This window comes from Strongyloides ratti (assembly GCF_001040885.1).
Source record: "Strongyloides ratti genome assembly S_ratti_ED321, chromosome : 1".
NCBI lineage: Eukaryota > Metazoa > Nematoda > Chromadorea > Rhabditida > Strongyloididae > Strongyloides > Strongyloides ratti.
The window spans coordinates 11389232-11412253 of record NC_037307.1 but is presented as its reverse complement, the minus strand read 5'-3'; the positions used below and the strand labels follow the sequence as shown (position 1 = coordinate 11412253).

General features: G+C 19.0%; 2 protein-coding genes across 2 annotated transcripts; one reads left to right on the top strand and one right to left on the bottom strand.

Moving 5' to 3' along the window:
* Positions 1-1085: 1085 nt before the first annotated feature.
* On the top strand, positions 1086-2188 carry SRAE_1000349900 (Hypothetical protein; the record flags this gene model as incomplete). Its single annotated transcript, XM_024650694.1, has 3 exons — positions 1086-1728; positions 1767-1982; positions 2028-2188. The coding sequence occupies 3 exons, from the start codon at positions 1086-1088 to the stop codon at positions 2186-2188; spliced, it is 1020 nt and encodes a 339-aa protein (XP_024504447.1).
* Positions 2189-6008: 3820 nt separating this feature from the next.
* SRAE_1000349800 (Pico) lies at positions 6009-20657 on the bottom strand (the record flags this gene model as incomplete). The annotated part of the gene is made up of 7 exons (XM_024650693.1): positions 6009-7136; positions 7257-7465; positions 8200-8596; positions 8828-9192; positions 10793-11003; positions 16256-16661; positions 20518-20657. 7 exons carry the CDS (start codon positions 20655-20657, stop codon positions 6009-6011), a joined length of 2856 nt encoding a protein of 951 aa, XP_024504446.1.
* Positions 20658-23022: the final 2365 nt, after the last annotated feature.

The window sequence follows — 23022 nt, the reverse complement described above, 5'->3', positions numbered from 1 at the left end:
ACCAATAAAATATTATAATTTATAAGTTAAAAATTTGTGTTAAAATTAAACAAATAAAAATTTGATAAGATAATTAATTGTCTTATACCAAAAAATATTAAATTTAATATTTTTCAAAATGAAAATTAATAAACAAAAAATAAAATACATTGTTGAATATTATTTTTTATTGCTAAAAATCACACATTTTTTTTATGTTTTAAAGAGCACCAAAAAATATGTAAAAATTATATTGTGCTTAAAATATAGAAAAAAAATCTCTACAAACATTTTTTCTATTCAATAGAAAGGTAGTTTTTTAAAAAAAGTTAACTCTCACATTACATTTTTTCAACTTTTTTTACCTCTAGACCTAATTTCATTTCAATTAACGATTTTGTAAAAAAATGCTAATTTTACATTTTTTAGTGTGATATATACATATAAAAACATATTTTTTTAGAAAATTAATGTACTTTTCAACATTTGCTAATTTTATTTTCACTACAAAAGTTTATAAGGAATCAAGAAAAAGTTTTTACATATTATTTCTCATCTACATATGTTTAGAGAATATCTTTTATTAATTACAATTGATAATGAATAAAACTTAATAACACTAGAAATATAATTATCTAGTATTATTGTCTTTGATAAACAATATAAAATAGACACTACAATTTTAAAATGTTTTGTGAACTGTACAAAGTTCTTCAGAATTTTTTTTTATTATTTAAAAACCACGATTTTTACATGGAAAAATTTTATAGAATTATTTGTAAAACATATATCTATTTTTTTTTGATATCATAAAAATAATTATTTAATGTGTTATCTACTCATATATTTTAAATAATATTAAATATTACTATATAGAATAACATATATTGTTTTTATTTTAACTTTATTTATTAATCGCCTTATTAGTATTATTTAATAATATAAAAAAATAATTAAACTTTGTAGTAATTTTTTTTATAGATTCTTCAAGAATATATAATAAAATTTTATGAAATTAATGAGTAATTTCAAAAAAAATTTTTCTTTTTATACAAGTTTCTTTAAAAATTCTTGCATATATCAGAAAAAGCTACATTTTATAATTCATGGAAAATAATAGTATTGAAACTTTATCAAAAAAAATATGTCAGACTATTTCACTACATGATAATAGAATCTCAATAAAAGATTTTAAAATAATTTTAAGTGAAAGTATACATACAATAGATATAGATGAAGAATTAAAGAAATTAAATATAACTTTAGTAGACTTAATAAATTTCTTGGAATCACATAATATGATTGGGGATGTAAAAAATAGTTGTGATATAAATAAAATGACATTTAGATATACACCATCATTTTTAACCACTAAATTATCTTTGAAACTTGCTAATACTGCTGAAAGAACAAACAATAATGTTGTTGAAAATTATCAAGTTTCAAAATATGAAGGTTCAAAATCTAATGTTTTTTCATGTAACAAGCTTAATAATGTTTGTATTTTAAAAAAAAAAGAAGTTTCAATATTTGAGGAAAAAAATTTGCTTTTGAAAAAAAAGGAAATAAAAAATATTACTGCTCTAAAGAATTATGATGATTTTATAAAATCACTAGAAGAAAAATCTTATGAATACCAAGCATCTGAAACTATACAAAATCAAAATGAATGGATAATCACAAATTTGTTGGTAAATAAAATGACCAAATTTAGCTCCAAATCTTTTTTAAAATTTCACTATAATTATTGTAAGTTAGTGTTGATTTTTTGCTAATATGTTTATTAGTAGATTCAAAAAAAGATTTTAAAAATTGTGAATTTAGAGGTACAAATAAAAATGGATTTAGTTACGACTCATTTGGCTATAATTTTAATTTAGAAGATAATGATTTTTTTTCTAAAAAAATTGAATCAAATTGTCAGTATTTTTCTACCCCTAGTACCATTGATGCTAAAATTAATAACAAGGAAAATAAAAATTGTAACAAAAATAAACGGAAATGTAAGTCGTACAATGTATTATTTATAAAATATTTATTTTTTTTAGTTTTAAATAAAAGATCTATGAAAAGTATTGTTTCTCAATCTTTTAGTTCAGATAAAAAATTAGTTTTAGTAGAGGCACCATTATTATTACCACGTCAAAAGAATAACATTGAAACAATTTATTTTAAATCTTCACTATCAAAAATAAAGTCAACCTCCTAATTTAAAAAAAATGTTGATTATAGAAATTTTTCGATTACGAAAAATTCAAATAATTTTTCTGAATTATATTTATACTCTTGGTAAAATAGTCACAATGATTTATTTTTATTTTCATCTTCTGATGAGAAGAAAAAATCTGTATGAAAATCAAGCTTATTTAGTTTAAGTTATTAAATATATAATATTTATTTTTTTTTAAATAGTAAAAAAAAGAATAATATGGAAATTCTATTATTTTTTAAAATATCTTTTAATCTTTTTCATGTAAAATTAAAATTTTAATAAATTATATATTAAAAAAGCTTAGTTTTTTTTTGAATATTTGAATATTATACATAAGTATAATTATTTTAAAAATTATAATATTGATTTAATAAAAAATTTTTATACTAAAACAACAAATAAACAAAGAAAAATAAGTAAATTAAAAAAAAAAAAACTTTTTCGAGAATTTGAATATGCAACTATAGTCATTCGATAGCCTTTGAAACAGGATGAATTTTGAATATAATCAACAATATTTGAAAATTGAAACTTCAAGAGTTATAAGGATTCAAAGTTTAGAGGCGAAATTGTAGAATATTTTTTTTAAATCTCGATTTTTATGATAATATTGTAAATTTTAAAAATAAATACTTTTTTTAGATCAATTTTTTACGAGAAATTCATTAAGCCTATTTACATCTTTATAGGACTTCAAAAAAAAAAGATATGATAAGAAATATGTTTGAAAAAAAGTTTTAAGAATTTAGTGATAATTCAAGTAAATGACGTCACAGAACCATGAAACTTGATGCGCTGAGCTTCTTTCATAATTTAAGGTGTACCCTACGTTGAAAAGATTTTTAAATTTTTAACCGTTCTTGAGATATGAACCTTGGTACTTTTTCGCGCGTAATCTATTGTCACCGTTTTTTTATATCTCTAAAGTGGTTAAAGATATAAAAAAATTTTGAAGGCAGACCCCATATGAAAATTGATTTGAAGACGTTTGCAGAAATCTAATTGCATTTATCTTGATTTTGAAGCGAGATATGAACAAAGGCGGAAATTTTTCTAAAATATTCATTGTTTCCGACTTTTCAGTATCTCAGCAAGTACTTATCCTATGAGGATGGGACTAATTTCATTCGATTTCTTTTCAAAAGTAGGTCTAAAATATTAATTTTTATAGCTATAACTTTATTTTTTTCAGAGATATAAAAATTGGCTGAAAATTTTCTAGATTTCCGACTTTACCTTTAAAAATGTGAACAAAAAAAAACAACTTTTTTTGGAATTTGAATATGCAATTGTAGTCATTCGATAGCCCTTGAAACGGGATGAATTTTGAATATAATCAACAATATTCGAAAATTGAAACTTCAAGAATTATAAGGATTCAAAGTTGAGGGGCGAAATTGTAGAATATTTTTTTTAAATCTCGATTTTTATGATAATATTGTAAATTTCAAAAATAAATACTTTTTTTTAGATCAATTTTTTACGAGAAATTCATTAAGCCTATTTACATCTTTATAGGACTTCTAAAAAAAAAGATATGATAAGAAATATGTTTGAAAAAAAGTTTTAAGAATTTAGTGATAACTCAAGTAAATGACGTCACAGAACCATGAAACTTGATGCGCTGAGCTTCTTTCATAATTTAAGGTGTACCCTACGTTGAAAAGATTTTTAAATTTTTAACCGTTCTTGAGATATGAACCTTGGTACTTTTTCGCGCGTAATCTATTGTCACCGTTTTTTAATATCTCGAAAATGTTTTAAGATATAAAAAAATTTTGAAGGTAGACCCTATTTGAAAACTCATAAGAAGACGATTTTAGAAATCTGATTGCATTTATCTAGATTTTGAAGCGAGATATGAACAAAGGCGGAAATTTTTCTAAAATATTCTTGTTTCCGACTTTTCAGTATCTCAGCAAATAATTATCCTATGCAAGTGGGACTAGTTTCGTTCGATTTCTATTCAAAAGTAGGTCTAGATTAATAATTTTCAAAGCTTTAACATTATTATTTTCAGAGATATAAAAATTGGCTGAAAATTTTCTAGATTTCCGATTTTTCCTCTAAAAATGTGACAAAAAAAACAACTTTTTTTGGAATTTGAATATACAACTATAGTCATTTGATAGCCTTTGAAACAGGATGAATTTTGAATATAATCAACAATATTTGAAAATTGAAACTTCAAGAGTTATAAGGATTCAAAGTTGAGAGGCGAAATTGTAGAATATTTTTTTTTAATCTCGATTTTTATGATAATATTGGAAATTTTAAAAATAAATACTTTTTTTAGATCAATTTTTTACGAGAAATTCATTAAGCCTATTTACAACTTTATAGAACTTCTAGAAATAAAGTTATGATAAGAAATATGTTTGAAAAAAAGTTTTAAGAATTTAGTGATAACTCAAGTTAATGAGGTCACAGGCCCATGAAATTTGATGCGCTGTGCTTCATTCGTAATTTTAGGTATATCCTACGTTGAAAAGTTTTTTTAATATTCAACCGTTCTTGAGATATGAACCTTGGTACTTTTTCGCGCGTAATCTATTGTCACCGTTTTTTTATATCTCGAAAGTGGTTAAAGGTATAAAAATATTTTGAAGGCAGACCACATATGAAAAGTTATTAGAAGACGATTGCAGAAAACTGATTCTATTTATCACTATTATGAAGTGAGATATGAAAAAAGGCGGAAATTTTTCTAAAATATTCATTGTTCCCGACTTTTCTGTATCTCAGCAAGTACTTATCCTATGAGGATGGGACTAATTTCATTCGATTTCTTTTCAAAAGTTGGTCTAAATTTATAATTTATAGAGATATAGCATTATTTTTTAGAGATTCAGAAATTGGCTAAAAATATTCTAGATTACCGACTATACATTAAAAATTGTGATAAAAAAACAACTTTTTTTAGAATTTGAATATAGCACTATATATTCATTCGATAGTTTTTGAAATAGTATGAATTTTATTTATAATTTATAATTGCTTAATTTTAGAGTCACTTTTATGTATTAGAAATTTTTTTTGAAAATACGAATATTAGATATGTGTATATTTTTTTTAAAATACAATAATTATTTTATTATAAATTTTAAACTAACATATTAAATAAATAAATTAAAAAAAGTAAATGATTTTAAAACTTTATTTTTATTTATTTATATGATAATTTTGGTTATTTATGTAAAAAATTTTTTTAAAACTTTTTTAACTGTTTTTCAATTATCAAATGCTCAAATTACTATATATTTAATTCAATATTTAAAAACATTAAAAATACTTTATTTATTTTATTTTTTATAAATTCAGTACGTCAGTGACTCTAAAAGAGATCCATTTAAAAATACTTAGCATTTATAATCATGAAGATTAGATTAAATCTAAATCCATCTATTATAATTTTTTATTTGAAATTACATTTTTATTTTGATCTTATAATGTCTTTATTATAATTTTTTAAATTATGTTATATTTTCTAAAAAATGTGCCTTTTATCATTTCTATAAATGATAATTTTTTTATTTAGTAAACTCATAAAAAACGAAATTTATTTAATTTTTTTTCTAAATATTTTATTTAAATATTAAAAATAAACAAAAATTTATTTAGAAAACTTCATTAAAAATACAATTAGCATAAATATTTAAAAATTTGACATCTAAACCGTTTAAATAATAAAAAAAATTTTCTTTTATTTTTTCTTTTATAAAAGAATTGTATTTTTTTGCATATTGTTTTTAAAAAAAAAAATGGTTCTACCAAAAATTTTAATAACACCAAAATTTTTTTTATAATTTTCTTTAATTTAAGATCTTTCCAATATATTTAATCTTCTATTCATTGCATTTTGTAACTCATTATGAAATGATGACACATTCTGATGAACATCATGTGTCATTTGTAATCTAGTTGTGTTACTTCTTTTTGGTGGTGGAGGTGGTGGTGTTTTTTTTAAGGCAGATTTTATTGGTGTACCATTATTTGTATAAGATGTAGGTGTAAAACTTTGATATTGTCCTTGCTGTTCACTTCCACTTACAAAGGTAGCCGACATTGGTGGCGGTGGTAATGGTTCCTCATCGCTGTCAAAATCTTCGGAAGGAACCTCTATTGAAGGTGTAACAACACCACTTCTATCATCAACAAATAATTGTCGTGAACTATTGTCACTTATGCAACTGTTTCTGTATATATCTTCTGTTATAATTTCTCCTCTTAAATTTACATTACAATTTATTGAACCTTGTTGATTATTTTTAATATTAAGAAGTGGTGTTGTTACCTCAACGGGAGATCTTTTTATTGTACCGCAGTCATCCTGGTCAAAACACATGCTAGCCATTGATACTTGTTCAGAATTAGATGTCTTAGATGATGGTGTTGAGATAGATCTGGAATTATCATTAGAATTTTGATTTCCCATTTCAAAAATATGATTTCCATGAGATATATGAGGCATTGGTGAGTTTATTCTTGAAGATATTGATGGTGTTTCTACTTTAATAGGAGTATGACATTGTGATGTAACCATTCTCCTCATACCATCATTGTATGCTTTATATAATTCATAACCATTTTTTGCTATTCTTAAAGCACAAATCCATTGCATATATGATATATCTGTTTCAGCACAAATATATTTAATATATTTAGAATTTTTAACTTGAATTTGTGGTGGTTTTATAGAAAAACCATATCCTGTTGGTGCTTTATATTTTTTTTTCCAATCAGTACATGTATATATTTGATTTGAATGAAAATTCATAATACATTGTAAATCTTTTGGAGATTTACTTTTACCTTTTATTGAATAATATAAACCGGATGATCTTAATACAAAATAATGCCTTTTCCATGATTTTTTACCATCTTGTTTTAAAAATAAATATCCATCTATCTCTGGTGGTAATGTTGAATCTGGTTGAAAGAAAAGCTAAAAATTATATATATTAATAAAATAATATTAGAAAATTAAATAATTTTATATAATACTTAAGTAGTACTTAATTGAGTAAGTAGTAAAATATATATCAAACTTCAAAATTTAAATTACCTTCAAAACTTTTTCTCTTTCAGCAGCTGTTAAATTAATTTGTGGACTAGGAAGATATTCTTTTGTTCTTTCATTAATAAGAAAGATTTGTGGTTTTAATATAAAAGCATATTTATCTTGTTGTCTTTTAAAATATAATTTATTTTGTGAATCTTGTGTCCACATAAGTATATTTTCTACAACACTCTCATGATCTTCATAGATACGCTCTGAAAATAAATTATTATTATTTATTCAATTGTTTATTTATTTAGAAATACTTGTTTAGTAAAAAGCTTAAATATTTTATTATTGTTATAGTAAACAAAAGTTATACATAATAAAGTTTTTACTAGTATACTATATATTACATCTCTTAACACTTGTTATTATCATTATATCTTTGTAATTAACTTTTTATATATAAAATATTTTATTCTTAATATAAAACTTTTAATATATTTAATTTCCTAATTTGTTTTAAAAATTTTTCTTAGAAAGTAATAACAACAACAGCTAGTTAAATAATATTCTGGTGAAATAAATAAGAAATATGATCTAAAGTTGAGAGTATTATTATATACTTAAACAGATGCTAGTTGAAATTTTATTTCTAATAATATATAACTAATTTACACCAGAAATAGTAAAAATAAGATGTTAATGAATGAAAGATTGTAATACGATAATAATTTGATCTAATATTGAATATATATATATATAAATCTTATTATATTTACAATAAAACTAGGTGATAATCTCTGGACTATAGAATATATAAAAACAGAAATTTTAATCAAATCCTTAAGATGGATATTTTTATTTACTTTAACACTTTTTTAATCTATCATATACAGGTGCATTAAATTTGACCTATGTTTTAAAAGATAAACATAATAATAAATTATTTTAAGAATAATTCTATTGTAAATAATAAAAAAAATATATATAAATAAAAACTTACTTATCCTTAATTGTGGATATTCCTCAACAATACAATGTTCAGGATGCAAAGAAATCCCTAATTTTGAAACAATAACTTTCATAACCTCAACACAACTCCATCTTTCATCAATTAAAAGAGATATTGTATGATTATCTTCAAGAAAAAATTTAACATAAACTTTTTTAATATTAGCTTCTTTCATTTTTTCTAATGCTTCACGAATTTTTTCTGCTTTTATTTGTGCTGGTGTTAAAGTAGAATTTTCTTTTATTGGTGATGATGCTTGAGATGATAAACTATTTTGATAAAGACATTGTTTAATATTAGAAGATGTTGAAGAGACACCTGAAGATGAGGAACATGATGAAACAACTGATGCTGGTGGTGTTACTACACCTGCTTTTGTCATTGTTTCCTAAAATAATAATTAAATTTAAAATAAAAAAAAATTTTTTTTTATTAATATAAGATTTTTATATGAAATATAAATATTCTCACATGCCAAATATTATTCATTAAAATATATATAAATATTTTATATTAATATAGCAATAAATATATAGAATATGAATTTAATTTATAATGCCAAAATATATTTATTACTCATGAAAGTAATAATATTATAAAAATATTTCAAATAACATACCTGTTGCGTTGGAGAAGGTGTATTTAAACTACCTCTACATGAATCATTACTTGAAAAATCAGAAGCAGTTGTTCTGGTAAAATTACTTCCACAATCAGTAGAGGTATCACCGAATGCTGAATCAATATCTGGACTAAAACAATTTACATTTTGTCTAGAAAATTCGGTACCTCTATAAATTTTTGTAGAAATATCCTTTGGTACTTGATTTATAATTGAAATGTTATTATCTTTCTTTATTTTTGATGGAGGAAGTAATGTAGGAATTCCAAGAATTAATTGATCTGTTCCTGTTGAACTATTTAATTGATCTTCTAAATGATTTAATTCATTTAACAATGCATCCAATTCCCAATCACTTGAATCTATGATAGGCATTATATTAGAATAATATATTTTTTAGATAAAAAAAAAATTTTTTTTAAGATAAACTTTTTTCTATAATTATTATTATATATTTACTTTATTTTTTTTTATGATTAGTAATGTTTATAGTTATATAAGAAGCTTTAAAAATACTAATTCGTTTAGATAATCAGAAAATATATATATATTTATTATTATTATAAAATAAAAAAGAAACAAACAACTTTAATAAATAATTTTATGTTTAATCTTAAATGAACATCTTCACTCTTCTTAAAAGCGCTAAAATGACATAGGGTAACTTAATAAACATACGGTAATAGCTAACTACCTAAAATCTTTTTATTAAAAAGACAATGTTAGGCCATTACATATAAGTCTTTTTCCATAATAAAATAAATAAGGGGAAGAAGAAGGGGAGGGGGGAGAGTATGTTTAATAAGAAAACTATATAAAGAAATAACCAAACCACATATGTATATTGTTAAGTACTCTAAGATGTATAAACTATATCTTTTAACGGTTTAAAGAAACAACAAACAAAGATATAGATATTAAGATGATCTAAAGATATTAAACAATGATTGATGGCACAACAATACCTAATAACATAATTAATCCAGTTCAAAAATCTACAAAGGTAATTGATAAAATCAAATTAATTAAAAGGAAAATCTGCCACAAAGATATATACTTTTACTTAACAATATAAAATAAAAACCATAAAAAGAATGTATGACTATATGATAAATATATACTAAAAAAAAATACTTAAAAGATTCAATAAAACAATTATCTTTTATTCAATGGAACCAAATAAAATATAAAATTAGTTTTTTTTTACAATGTCAATAAAGAATAGTAAAAAAGATGTGTAAGTTATTGTCAGTTATTATTTATATTTCTTATATCTTTTTTTTTTTCTTTATATATTTATTATGTAAAATAAAAGATAATGTATAATTTAAAGTAAATATAAATAAAATAAACTACAGGTGCAAGAAAAGTAAAACATAATTAAAAAAAAAATTCTATTAAATTTAATTTTTACTTTTTTTTATATTTAAAATAAAAAAAAATTTTAAAGATATTTAAATAATAATTGTATGATTGATTTTATTATAATTATACTACCGTTATACATTAAATGACAAACCTAGAACTCGTAAAATAGGTAATTAAAATTTAAAATATATATATATATATAGAAGATATGAAATTTTGATACTTTAATTTAAAACAGATGATAATAAAAACTAAGAAAGGAATTAGAGAAGAGAATAATTTATTGAATAAGAAAATATTGATATTATAAAAATATAATCATCTTTAACATAAAATTTGTTACATTATACATATAATAATTGATAAGATGTGTTTAAAAGTTAAATATAAAGGTGAAACTATTGTCACTAAAAAAGAAGCGGCTTGCTTTTGTAAATTAAATATTATATATTGTTACAGTTTTTTTTTTTTATATTAATTTTAATATTTATGAAATATTGTCATTTACTATAAATTTAACAATATTTATATTATAGAAAAATGTTTATTTATAAAAAATATAAAAATTTATATTTTATAGTTAAAAAAACATACCTTTAACAGCAGCCATTGATAATCTTACACTATCAATTTTTGGTTTTGGTGGTACCTGTGGTCCCTCTTTATTCCTTACTTTAACTTGATCTACTGATGTAATACTCCCATTATTAGAAGTAAATGATTTATTACAGATGTTTATATTATTTATATTTGAAAAATTGTTACATAATTGCATTGACGATAATGATTGTTGAGAAGTCATATTCTGAAAAAAAAAAATATTTATAATACCACTTGACTTTTAACTTATATATATATAAATAATAATAATAATAATAAAAAATTATATTATAAAAGTATTATAATTAACAATTAATGATGAGTTATTAAATTATGAACATCAATTCTATTAATTTTAATACAATAACATTAAGTTGTGTTAAATTATTAATTATAATTAGTAATTGAGGATTGTCTTCATCTTGTAGTCAACTGGCGACAGATGTCTTTATAGGTAAAATTTTTAGCCTATACTATTTTAAAGAATTATATAAAGAAATATTAAACTTTTTATCATGCTTCAATTGATATAAGATAGTGTTAAGAATTTTCTAAGATAATAAATGTTTATTTACCTTATACTATATAATATATATTATAAGATTGAGATACTTTTTACTGAAGTATTTAAAAAGGAATTAATAATCATTTAGTAATGTTTAATTTTCACACATCATTAAATTGCTATAAAAAAGATAAAGGTTACCTATAATGGCATTCATTGAATATATAAAATTTATATATTAAAGTTCATTTCTTCTTGATTACTGATCTGAAGAATGACAATTTAAATAGTATAAATAAAATAATTTTAAAAAAAAATGTTATAAATAATCATTTTAAAAAAATTTTCTTAATACATATTAACTTATATTATTCTATATATAGTAAAAATTTTTAACTAAAAAGTATCATAGAGAAAAAAAAAAAAAGACAAACTTCGGCAACATGAATATATTAAACAGCAGAAGATATAAATTTTAAAAGACACAATACCGCATACAAAATGTTTGTCGGTTTTTGAAACATTAAAAAGCTTGTACTTTAATTGTTTCTTTACACACTATAATGAAAACTTAAAAATATAAATCTGTTAAGGATATATTTTAACAAAAAGATGAACATCTGATATATTTTATTTTATTTTCTTTGTTGAAAAAAAAAAAGAACAATCTTATTTTAGATGATAGTGAATATCTTAGTAAATGTATACAATTTGATGTGCCTAAAATATTTTATTTTTAAAGTTATAATTCAACTAAACTGTAGTTCTTCATTTTTAACAACATAAAAATATATATCATTTTAAAAACCTCATTTATAGATTTAACATAGGGTTATGGATAAAGAAAACATTAATTTATATATTAGTAAAGTTATTGTTTTGGGATTCATTGTTGATTGATAGAGGAAATTAAAATTGACAGTATAAATTTAAGAAAATTTTATTTATAATAAGAAGATAATAAAATTTAAACACTTCTATATTAAGAGGGTGACAAAATCTAAATTAGAAAAGTTGTTGATTAGCTTTTTGTAAAATTTAATGAAAAACTTTTAAATAATAAATATTTTGTTGTCATAATAAAAATAAAGATATATAATATATTTAATGAGGGAAAGATAAATTATGATCAAAACTTGCGCAATTTTTATTTATTAAATTTATCTGATTGGTAAAATTAATGAATGGATAAGAGTATTAGAAGGTATTATAAAAGATATTATAACAGATGCTTTTAATTCAATTATAAACAATTATATTTTTTTTAATATTTAAAAAAAAAGTCATATAAAGAATGTTTAACAACATACTTTTTAACAAAATTAAAAATTAAAATTTTTTTTTTTTGTAATATGTTTTAATTATATTAAAAGATAGGTTAACTTTAATTTATCATTATAAATTATTATATATTAATATAATTTATATAAAAAGTATTGTAGATAAAATTTTATACAATATATTTAATTAACAATTGTATAATATGAGGGTAAGTTTATAAATATATATATATCATTTTGTGGTTTTATGTAAGACAAAGAGGAGTTATATTAAGTAGGTAGACTAACTTGATAACAAAACTATTTTTACCTATTAGAAACGTGATGTATGTTATGATAAATTAAAGTATTAATTACATAAATGAATAAATATGTACATATAAATATATATATATATATATTAAACTATGTAGTAATTGAGTTTATATTTATAATTAAATAAGCATTATAATTTTAACTGATCTATTTTGTTTATATTATTAAAACATATGCATGTATATGTGTTTTAATTTATATATAAAAATAAATAGTGTATGTCGTATTTGACAAAAAATATTTTGTCTTTTAAAAGAATCTTTAACATTATTTTTAAAAAGTGTAACTTATACTAAAATAATTTTTATACATTTATAAATATAAAAAAAAAATATATATATATATATATATATCGCGCGTAAAGTAATGTATAAGGGGGGAACAGGTCCATTTGACATCTTTATAAGCATTATTGTGTGTTGGCATGAAAAATGTTGTTACAATATAATAAATGTCCATCAGAAAATTAAAGGAGAGAAGAATGAAAAATGAATTTTTTTTTAAATGCCATGATTGACGAATATTTGTACATATACATATATTTAATCATTATTGTAAGTTGTATAATTTATTATAAAAAAAAAGAATAATATTAACTTAGTTTATTAAATAAAAACAAAATTGAATCAATGATAAATAAAGTAAAAAAGAATGTTCCTGATAACAAGTTCATCTTAACTTAATCTATAAAATTGTCGTTCAAAAATTTTGCAAGAGATAAGAACTTTCTTTAGTATGTTTTATATTAGTAAGAAAAAAAAACGATTATATTTAATATGATTTATCTTTCAAAAACAGAATTATAAATCTAAGTTATATTAAAAAAATGTATATTATTTATATTTAAATAACGATTATAAATATTTTATTTTAAAACAAATATTAATGATCCATAGAAAAAAAAATTGTGGTAATAATTTTATAAAACCTTTATATTCTTTTTAAAAATATTAAAGTATATGTTTTAAATAAATATATTAAAAAATTAAAAATCAATTATATTTATAAAATTAAATTATAATAGACATTACTCATCTTTCTAAAATTAATTAAAATAAAAAAAAATAAATAAATATTATTTTGTTTAAAAAAAAATTTTTGTACTTATAATATAAAATAAAAGTACTAATATAATTTATATAATTTTAGAATCATTATATTATGATTCATTTAACTGATCATGTTTAAGCTATCAATCAAAAATATTTTAAAATTTTATATTTACTTTAACACTAAATAAAGATATATTATATTTACATCGTAACTATAAATCAAAATTATAAAAGTAGAAGTATATGTAATATATTTATTTTTTTTTATTTGTTATTACAATATTTATAATTTTATCCATTGAAATAGTTAAAAAAAAAAAAAGATATTAATTATGTTAGCAATTTCTTTCTACATTAATTCTTTTCCCATATGGAAAATAATTTTTTTTTTTTAAATACCTCATTTATTATAAAATAGATTGACAAGATAATATAAATTAAGTTGCGTGTCAAAGTGGGAAATATTATAAAATATTAAATAAAATTGAAAAAGAAAAGGGCAGATTTTTGATGAAAGGTTCTTCAAACATAACATTATATTTTATATATATATATATATTTTTTTTTTAAAAGAAATAATACTGACTAATATTTAAAGATAAAAGAAATGTGATATAATCAAAATGACAAGTTATTAAAAGATCTCAGGGTTTATATATAATAGAAAAATATTTTCTTTTTTGTAGTTTTTCTAAATTATTATTTTTATGTATGGGAATAAAAAATATATTATATAAAATAAAATAACCATAGTATTATATTCATAATATATATATATATATATATTTATAAAATTTTATCTTACAAAATATTTTAAATAACTATAAAAACGTGTTCCAGAAAATTTTTTACTTAACTTTTTCTTATTTATGCTTATTATATAGTAAAAGTATAATTAAATGAGTAATAGTTAAATTTTTATAAATAATGATATTTACATAATATTAATATATATATTAAAATTAATTTATCTTTGTTAAACTTAAAGTAAACAAAAAAAAAGGTACAGAACAAGTAGTTGTAAATATTACATATGTTAAACTTAAAAATGATGTTATCTTTTGAAGTTTAATGTAATTTTGATTATAACAAAAATATATTTTTAAATAAAATAAGTAGCTGTATATTAAGTAAATTAATAAATAAATATTAAAATACTTTTACAAAACATTTGATAAGGAATTTCAATTTAATTAATAAAATTATAATATTACTAAATGAATAAATATATATATATCTATTAATGTTGTTGTAAACATTTTGTTTATATAAAATAGAAATATTTAAATGAAAAAGAAATATTACATTTTTCAGGTGATGGATGTTTTTAAGATTTGGATATTAAAGTTTAAAGAGTTAGTGCCAGGTTCTGGTATATATAAAAGATTGTAAAAATTAAAGACTGTTCCTAAAAGTGATTGTTACAAATTGAAGAAGATGTCTTTTTATTAATGGTCAGCAGAAGTTTTGACAAAATGTATAGAAAGAAATTTTTGACAGAAATATACAGTCATTGTAGTATAGTACTAAAGACATATGTAAGTTCAGTGTTATGTTTAATGATACAAAGAATATTGAGATTATTCATTATGTGGTATTTTGTTAAGAGCACGTTATTATTATAATATTGTAAAAATAATTTGCTAATATATAAATATAACAAAAAAAAATAATTATTTAAAAAAAAAAACTATTATAATAACATTCTTAAACATTTTACCGACTAACAAATGCCGACAAAATAGGTTAACATTTACAAAGTATATTAATATTTCAAAAGAAATAAAAAGGTTATAAAGTTTTTTTTTTTTCTTTTAATGGATAGTACATTTGATGTACTTAATATCAAAAAAAAAAAGAAGAAAAGATGATCAATATAAAATAATTCGGCATTATATATACATATATATATATTTATAAAATAATCAATCAAATCATAAGAAAATTATTGTATCTTTTTCCATATGTATGAATTTAAACAATTAGCTAAAAGATAGATATTTAAAATTGAAATCCAATTTATTGTTGTTGCTTTATTGTAAAAGGATATCAAGCAATTTATTAATAAAAGAGATTTATAATTTTTATGGATGATTAGTTAAATTGAAAAGAGATTAAATTGAAAGAAAAGTATGGTCTTAAATAAATTGTTTAATCTAGTTATTCGAATATAGAAAAAATATTAAAAAAAAGTATTTAATCATTGAATATAATTATATATAAAATGGAGGTTATATAAATATTATAATGAATTAGTAGTGTGAAAAATGATAATCATTCAATTTTTTTTAACTATAAAACTTACGTTATCATACAAGCTTTGTTGGTATTCACAATATTCTTGATTGATTATTTTATCCTCCTCCTCTCTTATAGAATTCCTTTTATCATCACCAATACACTTATTGTTAGTTATTGGTATATTATAATCATATAGTATAATTTGTTGATCTAGTGATGTAATAGAAGATTCCTCAAAAAACTGGTCACAAAGTAATTCTTTGCTTTCTTTATGATTAGGTAATAAAGTTAAAATTGAGGAGATTATATTGGATTGAGAATGTCTGTTATAATTTTTATTAATAGATTCAAATAAATTTTTATGGTGTTCGCATATAATTATAGATGATTCCAAATTTGTTAATGTTTCACTATTATATTTTTCGTTAATTTTATATTGAGATGCCAGTAACTCTGATAGAATCTCAACACTAAAATAATACAAAATATTATTAAATTCATGGAAACTTAAATATATATATATATATATATATATTGTTAAATAGAAATAAAATAAAAAAGATTTTATATTCTTAAGTATTATATATGAGTATTTAATATTATAGAAAAAAGATTATGTTATACAATGAAAATAGTTGAAAAGAAAAAATATGAAATTAATATTTTTGATGGCAATCTATTTGAAATGGATTTAGTTATATGTAAAAAAGAAATAAGAAAAAAGAAAATTTCTATTTTAAAAATAGTTAACCATAAATTCTTTAAACTAATTAAATTTTCTTTTTCAAGAAAGTCATGTCAAAAAAAAAAGTTAAAAATAAGAAGGAATTTAAGAAAATATCGTATACAATAAATAACATTAATATTTTTGACCACTTATAAGTAATAGATCAAATTACTTCAAAAAGATAAATAATAATAGAATTTTACAATAAAACAACATACTTAAAATGTATTTATTTAAAAATGTTTTCTTAACTATTACTTAAATATGATAGTATTATGAGAAAAAGGAATTTGAAACTTTATCAAGAGAAATAATTTCTGGTAAAATACATTTGGAGGATATTAAAAAATAATATTTATCCTTGTTAAATAATTTTTTTTAATCATATTTTAGGATATCTTTTCAATATAAATATGATATATTTGATTAACTAAAAATAAACATAATTGATAATAACTAATAATATAAAACTATAATTACAATTTTATTTTTAATAAACACAAAATCAGGGTAAAACAAATTACTAAGAAATAATATAAATGTCTCAATTACTTTATGATCAGACATGTTTATATAATATGCCATCAACTACTAACAAATATATTCATAAATTTTTCATTTAACATAATTTAATTTAAAGATATATAGTTTAAAAAATTGCAATATTGCACTAAGAAGAAAATGTAATTATTTTTAAACAAAATATTATAGAAAGTAATTAAAAATAAATATGATTAAAAATAAATTATATAGAGTAAAAATTTAAACTGTATAACAATTTTTCTATCATTTTAATATATAAATGTTTTATTTTATATGAATAAAAAGTAGTTATTTAATTATTATTATAACGAATAACAATTTAATGAGGTATAAATTTATACCATATATAAAATTATTTTATTAATAATCTGTGTAAATATTCCCCTTATAACAATCCTTTTTAAATAATAGTTTAATTCAAAGAATAGATAATTTTGTAAATTATATTGTTAATTGAAAACAATAAATAATTATTTGAATAAAATTTTATAAAAGATATATGAAAGAACTTAATATGGTTAGAATCATAAATTTATAATGTATAGAAATATTACAAAAATATATGTTAAATTTTGAAATAATATTGTTTTATCATAACTATCAACAGTCTTTTATCAATGAAATGTTAAAATTCTCAGAGAAAAAAGATAAACTATTAATGTTGTGTTAAGTTAAACTGTTTTGTCATCCTAGAATAGACATATATATTTATCTTTTACCATAACAATTCTTATCTCATTTATTTATATAACTATTGTCCATTCTAGAATATCTTTTTATTTGTGGTTTTAAATATTTGGACCAAGATAGTAAGATAATGATACATAGATTCAATCTTATGATACCCATAAATAATATCATATAAAATTCTCAAAATAGCATGTAAAAGAAAAATAAATAAAGAATACTTTTATTAAAAAGATAAGTTATGTATCTTTAAACTTTTATAAATATATGAATATTATATAAAAAAAATTTTTATAATATATAATCATTAGATCATTAAAAATTTTTTGTTTATATAATAAAGGATAACCAAAGTATATAATATTAATCAAAAGTTAATTTAAATAACAACATAAATTAAAAGTAGTAACAATATATAATCTTTTAATTATTATTTCCTTTATAAATATTTTTCTTATTTTTTTTTCTCATTTATTTGTTTTGTAAAAAAAAAAAAAGAAAGTTAAGGTGAGAATATAAAACTAGAAATATTTAAATAAAAGAATTAAAAATAATTTTTCATTTTTATTTTCTTTGTTAGATTATATAAAAAGAAAGATTACAATCTATTATGGTATAAGAAAATAAAATTAAGTGATCCTTAAGCTACTTCAAATATTAAGAAATTACCATATGGCAGTTTTAAGAGTTAACTTTTTTGATTCCAAGAGTAATTGCCTTTATTAATTATCCAATTATTTATTAAAATAAATAATTGTGTAACAATTACTATGATAAAATTAATAAATCAAGAATAAGTGTTCATATAAATAAATTATATAAGATCAATTATCAATTTAAAATTTATAAAATAAAAATAAAAAAGTATTTATAAAAGATTAACACGATAAGAAAAAGATTATATATATAAATATATAATATTTTACAACAAATATTATCTTTATAGTAGTAGAATAAGATACAAAATACTACATTTTATAATTAAATATGTATAATAAAACAAAATTTAGAAATAAAACTTAATGATATGTGATATTATTTTTATATAAATATATTATAAAATAACATTAACATTTAATATATAATATATTTTATTTAAAAAAAAAAATTAATTGCAAGACAAATGTTAAAAATAAAAAAATTTTGTTCTAAAAATGATTAAATTTATATTTATAAAATAAGTATATTTATAAAAATTCCAATACATCTAATATATTGTAATACTATTTTAATAAACTATATTTCAATTAGGACAATTAAATAGAAGAAATATCTTTATTATTCTTTTATCACAAATGTAGTAGATATGATATTGTAGTATTGTTATATAATAAGAATAACTAATATTTTTATTTATCATTAATGGTATGTAAAAGCAAAATAATAATTAGATAGATTATTGAAATAGTATACCAAGGACATGATTGAAAGAAGATTACTTGCTATGAAAGGACAAAATTTTAGATTAATGTTATAATATTATTGTAAGATAATTAGAAATGATTAAAAGAATTAGTTATATTATATATTTTAAAAAGATTTTTATAATATTATATATTGAAATATAATAATAAAATAAGATTAAATAATATTGGCATAAAATTACATTAGGTAATAATAAATAAAAATAAATATTGTAATAGTGATAAAAATTTATTATTTACATGTATTAATATTAAGAAAGCTTATATTATCTTGATAAAATAAAACATTAATAAAGTTAAAAATAATTTACCATATCTTTGTCAAAATCAATTATATGATATTTAAATATTATTATCAAGTCACCCCTAAACAATAAATGTTTGGGTTGTCGGATTTTGGGACAATTAAGACAATTGACGAGGTGGAAGTTAATTTATCCAATGCGGTAGTGAACTCTTTCATTGGAGAAACCTTAACACTGTCAATTGTATTGAGTAAATTTTAGTTATACCATAATATAATATAAAATATACAATCTGCCAACAATAGTTATTATAGATATAATAAAAGGTAATAGGAATAAAAAGAAATAATTAATGACCTGTGCAATCAAGCTTAGCTTTTATGAATTTTTTATTACATCACTACTTTTGATTTTCAAATAATATAATATTTATATATATACATTTTTTTTAAACAAATATATTTATTCATTTATACAAGACAATTATTATACAGAGTACAAAATTTTATTTTTTTTATCTATAACAATAAAAGAAAAAAAAAATTATTATTAATACAATATAATAATAACTCATATCTTCAATCAAAATGTATTTAAATATCAAATATCAAAACAATTATTTGATTAATGAATGTGAAAAGTAAATATAATAGAAAGAATGATAAATAATAGAAAGTTATATTTTTGTATATAAACATACCATTTATTTCCACAATCATCTTCCTCATCACTATCTAATGAAATATCATCTAAATCAAAAGAATCTTTATCTGGATCAAAATCATGAGCCTCCTCTTCATGAATTTCTATAATACTTTTTTCATTTTCAATCTCTGACATTTTAAATTAATAGAATAATAATAATAAAAAAAATAAAATATAATAATCTAAATTATTAAAGAAATATTTTATATAAAATAGTACTTTAAATTTAGAAAAGAAAAATACGCCTATAATATTATCATAATTATATTACAAATAAAATAATTAATTGAATAAAGTATCTTTAAATTTAAAACTTTTATCTTATATACTTATATAAATCTTGTTAATTACTCATTAAGATATTTATTGTAACAATACAATTATAGAGTAACATTTTCCTCAATGTATAATATAACCATATGGATCATGACAAAGTTTTATCTAGTGATATGATGAAAAAGGATTTGTTAAGATAATAAGATTCTTATAAAGATTTAAATTTACAAATTTAATGATTGACGTTAAAATCAAAATTTTTAATTAAAACTAAAAATAATGTGATGATTATAGGTTAAAACAGATGGAATAAAAGAAGTGGGAGAAGCCTTGAAGGGAAATATGAGAAATAAATATTTTAAACTATAAAACATCTACATTTATATTTAATTTATTTTTAAAAATTTATCTTATTAATTTTCCTTTTGATAAAACTATAACAATACTATTGTAAGAAATATATATGTATAATATATCAATATATATATATATATAAATTATACTTATTTATAAAAAAAAATGTATACATCTTTTAAATTATTAAAATAAATTTATTGAGAAATATTTACAAAAAGACAAAAGTCGTTATTTATAAAATATAGTAAATATTTTTAAAAAAATTTCATTAATCTTAAGAAATATCGTCTTCTTTTTTTTTATATAAAATGTAACACTTTTTATTTAAAATAAAAGAAAGAAATTTTAACTTGTCTATCTAAAATATTACATTAAATTACTTTAAAAAGTACAGTGATTGTGATAAAAAAAAATTGCCATTGTTTCCTTAAATTTTTAATATATAAATGTTCTAAAAAATTTAAATACAAAATATATCTATTTTATTGAAATAATAATAAAAAATAATCTTTTTTAAGATATTAAAAAAATAATAAATAAATAAAATAAAATTCAATTATATATTTATTTTTTATCTTAAAACATAAATATTAAAAAGTTTTATAAAAAAAAAAATAAAATACTATTATCTATCAATATAATATGTAGTTCTTTTATATAAAATTATTTTTTCATCTATACAAAAATGGTTATATAATCATATATTATTAATTTTAAATTGAAGAATTAAAAAAAATAATAAAAAAAAAACATTTATAAAAAAAAATTATCACCCCTATTATTAGATATTTAACACATTTCTCTTATATTATTGTGATTTGAAAAGAATAAAATATTTGCATATTATTATATTTATAACAAAATTTGTATACACACATTATACCATAATATTTTTAATGGAAGAAAACATATTTAAGATTGTTAAAAATAAACATTCCCTAGTTAATTGTGTTTTTAATGTTTATAACAAGCTTATCTTCTAAATCTTTATTTTCTTTTATTATATTTTAAATTTGTGGTAATCATTTTATTAACTAAATATTTGGTTCCTATTAAAATATACAGTTAATATAACATATTATTATTTTGAACTGTTATAAAATAAAATTATACTAAATTTAAAAATGATAACATTCTACTACACCAAATAATATATATTAAAATATAACTAATAAAAAAGCTTTTTTCATTATAAATGTTCTTTATATTGATGATTGTAATTTTATATAGTATACATATTTGTTACAGCATTACAACGGTTCTTGTAATTAAATTAATGAGCTAAATATTAAAAATAAGTATTAGTGGTATTACTATTTAATTAACAGTGTACTAATTCACTAAGTATTTTTAAAATTTTTCATATTTTCCATAGGGAGAAAACAGATGTGATTAGTAATGAATAAAGTTATTTTATTTTGTATAACAAGATAAAGAAAATTTTAGAAAGATGATTGAAGTTTTATGAAGTTTTAATAAAATTGTAAGATGAAATATTCTTGATAAGCTATTGTTAAAGTAATACAAAATTTTTACAATTTTGAATGTCAGAAAAATTATAAAATTTATGCTAATTTAATATAGAAAATTGACTTAATTATTATAATATTATACTTTTAAAAAAAGTAAAATTAATAATAAGTGTTAAAAATTGATTCAAACTAAAAAAATATAAATATATTGAAACAATAAATATAAAGAAAAAAAAATTTAAATATTAACGATAAATATTTAAAGTTTATGTAAAGTAAAAGAGAATATTGTATGTTAATATTTTATAAATTTTGTAATACTATAATACTATGACAAGCTTTCCATACATTAAATATTAAAAAAGATTAAAAGAAATTGAAAGCAGAATATAAAT